Source organism: Pezoporus wallicus, unplaced genomic scaffold (assembly GCF_028554395.1).
Source record: "Pezoporus wallicus isolate ANWC-B61680 ecotype Strahan unplaced genomic scaffold, APGP_CSIRO_Pwel_v1 contig_360, whole genome shotgun sequence".
Classification (NCBI taxonomy): domain Eukaryota; kingdom Metazoa; phylum Chordata; class Aves; order Psittaciformes; family Psittacidae; genus Pezoporus; species Pezoporus wallicus.
In genome coordinates, this window is record NW_026640059.1 from 5115030 (window position 1) to 5124487 (window position 9458).

The 9458-nt window shown below is 40.3% G+C and overlaps 1 protein-coding gene across 2 annotated transcripts; it reads left to right on the forward strand.

Annotated features, from left to right (window-relative positions):
- The first annotated feature begins 317 nt into the window (after positions 1–317).
- Positions 318–9039, forward strand: RNF7 (ring finger protein 7). 2 transcript variants are annotated; one of them, XM_057417138.1, is made up of 3 exons: positions 318–539; positions 3855–3902; positions 5373–5429. In XM_057417138.1, the coding sequence occupies exons 1-3, from the start codon at positions 369–371 to the stop codon at positions 5427–5429; spliced, it is 276 nt and encodes a 91-aa protein (XP_057273121.1). In that variant the 5' UTR covers positions 318–368. The 2 variants fall into 2 exon arrangements, with proteins under 2 accessions (XP_057273121.1, XP_057273120.1); XM_057417137.1 differs by having other exon boundaries at positions 325–546; positions 5373–9039.
- Positions 9040–9458: the final 419 nt, after the last annotated feature.

Consider the following 9458-nt stretch of genomic DNA (forward strand, 5'->3'; position numbering starts at 1 on the left):
CTACTACGGGCTGTAGACTGAGAATTTGGAATATTGAGATAGTTGCATTTTCACAAGAGGAATTCAGGAGGAATTTTCATACTGTGTCTCCTATAATGTGGATGAAAGTTATAACCTTCAGCATTGCATTTTTAGGCTCCCTTTAGCCTAAACCCATACCTTGTATTTTTAGGCTCCAGGGGTGTCACCTCCCCTCACCGTGCAGCGCCCCTTTTGGCGGGGCAGCGCCTGCCCATGCTCAGCCTCACCGTTACCGCCGGCGGCCTACAGGCCGGGCGGGGGCAGCGCCTGCGGCCCCGCTGCCGTCGCGAGGTGGCGCTGCAGGCCAGCACTGGCGGCCGCCGGCGCCGCGTCCCCGCCCCTCCGCCATGGCCGATGTAGAGGACGGGGACGAGCCGGGTGTTCCCCTCTCGCACCCAGGTTCGGCGGGCTCCAAGGCGGGCGGTCCCGACAAGATGTTCTCGTTGAAGAAGTGGAACGCGGTGGCCATGTGGAGCTGGGATGTTGAGTGCGACACCTGCGCCATTTGCCGGGTGCAGGTCATGGGTAAGCGCCAGCCCGCAGGCCCCGACAGCAATGGCGGCCGCCCCCGCTGCGGGGCAGGGGTCGCCCAGTCGGTGGGGCAGGGGCTGCACTGCCGCCCTACGCTGCCCCGCCCTCATGGCGGGCGGAGGAGACAAGTACGGCTTACGGCAGAAGGGGGGCGGCTCCGCCGCGCCTCCTCTTTCTTCTCTGCACCCTCTCCTTAAGGAGGGCGCTGCGGCCCTCGGCACCCGGTGGCCGTCTCCTCGGGGGTCTGGCCCACAGCGCCCGAGGGTGCGACACGCGGGTGCGGGCCCGGACGGTCACCTCAGGCTGCATGCAGTTGCCGGGGGAGCGTCTCCCCGGAGCCCCCTCCCTTGACGGCAGCGGGCAGCTCTTCCCGCGCCACCCTCCTGCCGGGGGAGGCCGGAGCGCCCGCTGGGCTTCTGCCCGGGGCCCGTCAGCGTGAGGAGAGCGGCACTCGGGGAATGTGTGCCAGGCCCGGAGGCGTGCTGCTGGCCTGCCGCCCTGCCCTGTGTAGGAGTGCGTGCAGCGTGGAGGCCGTTTCCTGCGCGTTGGAAAGCTCCTCCAGCGCTGAGTTAAAGCCGAGCTGACCAGAGTGCTAGATGTGTGGTGTTGCTGGTGGTGGGTGGCTGTTAAAGAAGCAGTTGTGGATGTAGATGCAAATTAACTTCCAAAATCTGTTAATCCAGGCTCTCTGTCGCTTCTGCCCAAGCCTCCTAATTACTGGTGCAGTTTAACGCGTGTGAATGCGCCAAAAAATCTATTGAAAAGGTGTTAGTTTATCTGGTTTTGAAATCTGGAGAATCACTTTGAGAGCAGCCTTATTGTTGAGTGCCATTACTGTTTTCTGACATCTTTTACGAATATGATATTTATCCTGGATCTTTGTATAATTTTTGAATTCTTACTCTATTATGTATCTAATCCAATTTTTACTGTTGTGCCAAGTTGTCATGGACATAACTGTCCTCTCACTTGGGCTTGGTACAGTCTGACAGGAAAAAAGACCCAGGATTCCCTCCAGCAGCTTGCTTTTATAGGTCCAGGAACCATGATATTGCAAATCAAGCCAGGCTTAACAGAATTGAGACACAATATGTAATGCTGTCATTTTTCATACATGCTTTACTGAGAGCGTTCTTTGGAATGGAAAAAGCAGAAAGGTGTGTTAGGAAAAAAAAAGCCCAGACTGAAGTGGTGGGAGATTCCCATCTTTTATAAGCATGTTTTGGATATTGTCTGCTTTTATATGGTGAACAAAGACCCAGAGACCACCCTGGAAATAGGAAATTGGCTTCATCTGCCATATAAACCATAATATTCTGTTCTAGCCAACCTATAACAGGGCACTATAAAAAAGTCTTAAATGAACAAAATCTTACCCAGAGCTTTTATAAAAGTATAAAATAAAAAAGCATGTTTATAATTTTTGATATCTAGACCAAGGGAGTACTTTTCATCTGAAACTAGCAGAAAAATCTGGTAACCATTTTTTCTGAGAGCAAACCACATTGTTAAAACGTGAAACTTGATTATTACTTACTTCAGTTTAGCAATTTCACATTGACCCTGCTAGTTCCACTCTGGCTCCTGTAGAGCCACTGCGTCTGCAGGAGCCTTAGGTTGGAGGCAATGCCAGATTTCAGCTGGTACTTGATTGAAAACTAGTTTGATTTTTACAAGGGAGGAAAGTGTTAGCTATCTTAATTTCCTGCTGGTTTAACTTGAACCAGTGTGGTCTTCAAGGATCACAGAAACACAAGGGAAAGAAGCAATAATGCAGGTGTTAGCTGGGAAGGGCTGGGTTACAGCAGTAGTGACTTAGCTTTGCTCAACCCTTCAGACATCTTTGTGGTTATGATGCAGGAGTGGTGACAGCTTACCTTGGTGTGGTGGATAGTGATTTCTGTCTTTAGCTATCTGTACTGCTTCTCTGTCTGAAACTGCAAATCTAGGGCTGAGATAGGAAAGCTGATGTTATGGTGACTACTAGTCTGCCACAGCTTGCTTCGATGTACCATGGTACAAGTTGAATCAATTTGAATGAATCTTCCCAGCATCTTGGCCCTTAAACGGCACAGAAAAAAACCTGACGGGAACAATCAGGAACCTCTATTTCCTGTCTTTTTATCTCACTGAGGAAAGGGCAACTGTTTCAGAGTTTCTGTCTTCTTTGTTCTTTATTACCTGCAAAAATGAGGAGTATCTGGGCACATGAAACCTAAAATAGACATACCGTATGTGGCAGAGAAAGCAAAAATATTCAAATCTAAATTCCTGTAGCATATCATGTTCCTGGCATGTAGGAAAATATGGTCTGACTAATGACACGTAGGCCAGGGCCAACCTGTGGGACACTTGTTTAAACTATCACCTTTTCTTTGGAGGAGATGAAGATGTGTTTACTCTCATAATAGTTGAACACTTTCTGTTGTGTGTGGTAGGTGCACATAAGTCTGCAGCCACCAGTGCAGGGCAAAGGAGAAACACAAGCATTTTTCCACTGGATGTTTGTGGCACAGTGCTAAGCTTGTAAGTTGTAACTTCTGTATCTTACTGAGTCCTGAACCTGCCATCCAGTCCTATAGGCACACACTGGAATGCATAAAGATGATAAATATTTTTAATTAGATACTGTTTGATGTTTATCTGTTTGTTTATGATTCTATGATTTATATTATTAAATTGACCAGTATGTTTGTACATGTATGTGACTCTTGTGAAAATTGTGTGCAGGTACTTACTAAGGAAAGCCACTATATGAAAAGCAGGAGGAGGTGGGGGTTATGGTGAGAGATGTACAGCCAAAAAGAAAAAAAAAAAAAATTTTGTGAATGATTTCCTTAAAAGGAGATGCTGACATCTGGAAAACAAAGTCCTGTAATTAGGGTTTGGCTTTGTGCTTACTCTGGTCTTAATATGCCTGAGTGCCTTGGCATGGATCTGCTGCTTGTTATATCTACAAAATGGAGAAGGTTTTTTTTTTTTTGGGGGGGGGGGGGGTGTTTGGATTTCTTGTTGGTTTTTTTTTTTCCCATCAAAAGTTATGAAAATACTAAAGTCATGGAAAATAAAACTTGTTGGACAGTTTATAGTCTTTCTGATCTCTGTCAGGTATATATTTCTTTGTCATGTGTCCTGTTTTAAAATTTAAGGGGTAATTTAATGTTAAAGGGCTGAACTAGGCATCAGAGTTGGGATTTTTACCTTTGTAAATTGGTTTTAGAGTTTTTATTTTCCTCTGACAAACCTATTCTTAAGATGGAATCCTGAGAATCAAATTGAGTCTTGTTCTTGTTTACTTTTAGATGCCTGTCTTAGATGTCAAGCTGAAAACAAACAAGAAGATTGTGTTGGTATGTAGTGATTTCATTCGCTTGTTTTTCAATTGAAGCTTCTCTCAGTAGGGAGCACTTTAAAGTTTGAAGGGAATACTGATTTTGTTAATGCTCTAAAGTAAATGTGTTTCATTCTGTGTTGTGTCATCTTTTTACATTAGTAATACTTTATACTTTGAGCACTAATAGAATTAGTTTTCATGTCAGGCATGCAGTAGAACAAAACTTCAGATTTGCAGTCAACACATACACAACTGAGAAGTTTTAAGTTTCTGTCACCCTGAGTGTAGTTGGGGCGATCATAATGTACACTTTTGAAGTGGTTAGGAACAGGCTGCTTCTTTTTTTTTTTTTTTTCTGAGTTGCATGCCAGAAGACACAATGGTAATACCAATAAAAATCCTCTGTTTTGAAATCAAGTGTGTCTGGGTTAGGGGTTAGAAAGTGGTATTTTTTGCAGTCTTAATTCAGACATTGTGGAGACAATTGCTTGTTTGTTCATTCTTCATTTCAAAAAGTGGAATCACTTGAGTTTTCCATAATGCTCTTTAATCATAAATATACTTTCAGTTGCATACCAATATATGCAAAAGCAAATCTTTATTGTGGTGTATTTTAATCTGAAATAGTGAAAATTGTCTCAGTTTGCTTTAAATCTTTAACTTTTAAACCAGTGGTTAAGCCTTCCTTATTCTTTCTGTTTTGAAGTATATTCTCTCAAACTTAATCCACTGTTGGTTTTGATGATTGTTTTAATGAGAAAAGGGATTTGCTGTTCCATGTATCTTAATTGGCTTGCTGAGTGTCTTATTTAAGATAGTCAGAGAGGAAAACAAACCCAGAACATAATTTACAACACTCATTTGAGTAGTACCCTTGTATTGTAGTAAGAAGAATATGAACTAATAAGGCGAAAACAAAGTAACTAATACTGTTCAGGAGTAGACGGACACTTCTTGTTGTGTTGAAAGAGTTGTAGCCTATGAATAACTTCTGGTCTAAGATCCCATTTTGAGGCTATTTATTGTATGAAATGTGCTTCCTTGATGTCATACATTTAAGTTTAAACACAGCATTTCAGGTCAGAGTTTGGTGATATGGTCTTTCATGATAATAGTGCCTTGGCTATAGTTTGGTACTGGGGAAGATAAAGTGAAGAACTTGGATAGTTGAACTTACTTCCTGGGCAGAGCTGATAAATGTGTTTATACATTCACAAAACTGTATCGCTTTGTACAAGAAAGTGAGAATATATGCATTTCTTTGTTGGTAATTGGAAATAAGTAAAAGGATTGATGATAGATAGAGAACTGACTAGTATCGTAATGATCATAATAATCCAGTCTCAGTGGGTAAATCAGTGATGACCCGTTTTGTCTCTGCAGCTTGCAGTGGTTATAAACATCTGAGAATGATAGTTTGGACCTTGCAGTAGGTGTTAATTGGACAGCTGAGTGTGACTGGAACGTGTTCTTTCTTCTTTTTCAGTGGTTTGGGGAGAATGCAATCATTCCTTCCACAATTGCTGCATGTCCCTGTGGGTGAAACAGAATAATCGCTGTCCCCTCTGCCAGCAGGACTGGGTAGTCCAGAGAATAGGCAAATAAAAGCACTGGAAGTTGGTGGTTTTTTTTTGTGTCAAACTTACTGAAGCAGAGAATGTCTGACATGTTATGCTCCTACAGAAGAATGGAACATGTCAATTGTGGCATGATTTATTTAGTTTTATCTGCTAGAAGATAGGTGTGGCTTTGTCCTATGCTGATTGCCGTACCAGGAGGGGTGGTCAGTCTTACTGCAGATGTTTCCACAATAAAAAAGCCAAGAGACTCTACGTTAACAAATGTATCTGTTATGATTTGAGTGTTAACTGTATCAGAGCACAGAAGTGTGGTAGTGTAGATTATACCCTAAATACAGTTTATTTAATGTTTTTGTTTGGTAAATGAATTAACTTGCAAGGGTGACCTTATGTGTAAGTCTGAAACACTGCATAGTTTACTGTCAGGATCAAGAAATTGTTTTCTGAGTAATACTGTATACAAAAACAGTGAGAGTTTTTTAGAAAGTATTCTGGGTTTTAATCTAAATACTGTGTAAAGCATTTGCTATATGCTTTTTCTATCACACTATACTAAACATTTCTAATTTAGCTTTTATGACTTCAGAAAATTTTGTTTTCTTGTATCTCTGTCTGTTGCTACATTATATTCTATGCATGATTTTCACAACTATAGCATTAAAATTTAACTCCATTCATAATTCTTTAATTTCTATTTCTGTTAAAGATAATTGAGACATGTATATTTAATCCAGAGACTTTTGGTACAAAGATATGTATTTGATATCAGCTGTCTGGGGGCATAAACAATCCTGCTGGTTAGCTGAATAATATAGAAGGCCAACAAAACTACTAATTTAATAATCCCAAGGAAACCAGGTACTAATTAAATTGAGGGAAAAATGTTTAATTGTTTTTCGTGAAAATTCAGTTAATAGAAATTTATCATTTTATTGGTTACAATGTTTTGGAAGTGGGAGAAAGTATGTAATTTTTGTGGAAATTCTCAATACAGCATTTTTTATATATATATGAATCATGTCTTTTTTTCTTACAAATATTTAAGTGCTTGCCTCTGCCTTTGATTTTCCCTAAATATCCAAATTAATTACTATTAATCTGACCATATGATGTGGGATTGTTTTTTTTAAATATATAGAATGGGTTGAATTATTGCTTTAAATCTGTAACAAATTCAGGCTTGTTAAAACGGATAATAAACCTGGGTGAAATTGAAAAAATATTATATGCGTATCAAGTTTACTTTAAAGTTATCACCTTAAATGTTTAATGCATCTCTTAGCAGATGTATTTCTGTCTAGTTCTGTTTAAAGAGGTTTATCTTCTCTGTATAAAAAAGTTCCAATGTCAGTCTGTGTCATCAAGCATACATGTAGAGTTTACTGTGGTTTTGTTTAATACTTGTAATCTTGTTTTTAAAATATTTTGATTTTTTAAAATATAACTTCTGTTTCATTACAAACTGAGATCAAAGAATTTTCTCTGTCACTGTTACATTGTATGACATTGGTTGTTATTATCGCAGATGATGTCCGTCTTAAAATTGAAAACAACTATAAAATAGGTTAACAGTAGTAATGAAGTGCCTTTAGCCCTTATGTTGTTGAGGAGTATTTGTGTAAAATGATTCTTCCTAAAATGACTGAGAAAAAATCTGATGGGATGTGGAAATAGGTTTTTTCTGTCAAAGTGAAACTATATCTATTTACCACCTATTTTCTGTGCCAAAATGGTCCCAGGCTCAATCTTCTAACCTCTGTTAATTCCATCTAGTCCCATCAGAGGGCTTCTTTCTTCATTTTGCTTTGGTTTGTAGGTGAATATGGAAAGTACCAGAGTAATTTTCACTCTGCTTTCTGTTCACATCACCTGCGTGACAAGAGCAGCAAATAATTGTAGAAGAGCTTTCCAAAGTGTCGGCTCAAATAGGCATTTACGCAGATGAGGATGGTTAATGTTGAAATCAAAGCAGCTGATAGTTGTGTATCTTTTTGAGTAGTAACTAGAGGTTCACCTAGAACAAAAGGTAATAAATTATGTCTTGCATATTTTTTCTGAGATTAGCTGAAGTCCCAGTCTTTCTACAACTCTGCATCAGAGAAATTTTCTTCCGTTCCAAAACATTCCTTGACATTCCATTAGTGTAATTCTTATTAAGTACCATTTTTAGTCCTGAATTTGTTCACCTCTTGTACATGCAAACCAGATCAATTTTGTTTCTCACCCGAATATACTGTTTTATTAGTAGGTAACATGAACTTAAATAGTCATTATTGACCGGTAGATTAATGCTGATCTGCTTTTCTCTGTTGTTTAATAAATGATGGGCATATCTTGCTAGAGTCTTCTCTCAGAAGTGACTGGAGTTATGAATATGCATCCAAAGAGCATACTTTTTCACTTTGCTTTTTATGAAGCTATGTTCTTTTAGAGAAAGTTTATGTTCCATACGAATTGGGATTCTCATTAACACAGCAGAATGATTTTTAGAGCTCTGAATGTGTCTTTCTTACACAGGTACCATAAACATCAGGTGTTTTCTTGATTTGCTTAGACGTGAATATATCAGCAGCTGGTGTAAGCTTGAGTTCACCCTCAGGTCCCCAGCTACCAGCGATTTGTACTGCTGTTCAAGCTCTGATAGCATTCTTGTTAACTGCAAAATAGGCTTTGATGAATTTTTATTTCCTCCTTTCTTGCTCTTCTGTACCCAGGATGTTATGGGAATATGTTGCTGTAGGCACTTTTTTCAGGAAAACCACCAGAAGAATTCCACAGTTCTTCCTCTGAATTTTTCCAGTTTTGCTTTCTCTGCTGGTACTAGCTGCATTGTTTAGTCATTTATGTAATCCCCTGCATGGTGCTTGCATTCACCTGGTAGAATTAATGACTGCTGTACCAGCAAGACTTTGAAGTACTCAGCTTTAGAGTACACTGTGTTCTGCACACATAGCAGTTTGTGATGGATGGCTCTCTCAATCACAGCTAGAAAAACACGCTGCTAATGTAATTTTTGTAGAGAATAAGCATGAGTTTTATGCCAAATCTATTCAATGCAGACAGGGTTAAGCATGGAAAACCAAAATGCTACATAGAGTGACAAAAAGCAGCAAAGAAGGGCTTAGCACTTACTGTTGGGAGTCTTAGAGGTGCCTATTGTTACTCCTGATGTTAGTATTTGTGATTCAGCTCTTCAGTGTGCTCTAAGAGTGAAAAAAGAGAAAAGGGAACTTGACCTTGACCTCAGGAGTGCGGCTTGACCTCATTGCTACTGGAAGAATCATGGAACTGCTTTTCCTGATGCCATAAATACCTTCCTTATATCCAAAGAAAGCTTTAGCAGCAAAATTGCATGACACATGACAGAAGGGGGCTTAGCCCCGTAAATGCAACACATAATTTTTCTTTTGGGGAAAAAATGGGGCACAGGCTTCCTGGTAGTCAGGTGGAATTTGCCTTCACTTGATTATAATCAGCTTTGTTCTTTTGTTGATGTCACCTCAACCATACACTGTTGCTATCTGCCACTTACTGTCATAAAGCTCAGCAGGGAAAATAAACTGAGGCCATAGTTGCATCTGGCAGTGTCTTGGCAAGATTTGGCTGGTCATTTGAAGTGTTCTTTTTTTCTGTGAGTAGGATATGAAGTCAGAACTATGTTTTGCATATAGGGATCATTATTTTTAGAACAGCAGCAGGTCTTAGCCTCTGCATGTAATCCGCTCAGACAGAGCCACATGAGGCATCAAGGTTTGCGTGAGGTATCTGTGGAGCTCAGTCATTGATGTTGAGTGTAATTTGAGTTGTGGAAGCATGGATGCTCAAAGCACTGAATTGTGTGATAATTTTAAGTTCAGTGCCTCATGATGTCCCTGCCTGTGGCAGCGGGGTTGGAACTAGGTGATCTTTAAAGTCACTTCCAACCCAAGCCATTCTATGACTCTGTCTTCATCTGTGTCAACTTCTGTTTCAGACATGGCAGATATGTGATA

Excerpts from the sequence above, each read along its gene's own strand:
- RNF7 (XM_057417137.1), top strand. The coding sequence starts at position 369 with ATGGCCGATGTAGAGGACGGGGACGAGCCGGGTGTTCCCCTCTCGCAC. Across the intron at positions 547-3,854 it reads TTGCCGGGTGCAGGTCATGG|ATGCCTGTCTTAGATGTCAA; the intron begins GTAAGCGCCAGC and ends GTTTACTTTTAG. Across the intron at positions 3,903-5,372 it reads CAAACAAGAAGATTGTGTTG|TGGTTTGGGGAGAATGCAAT; the intron begins GTATGTAGTGAT and ends CTTCTTTTTCAG.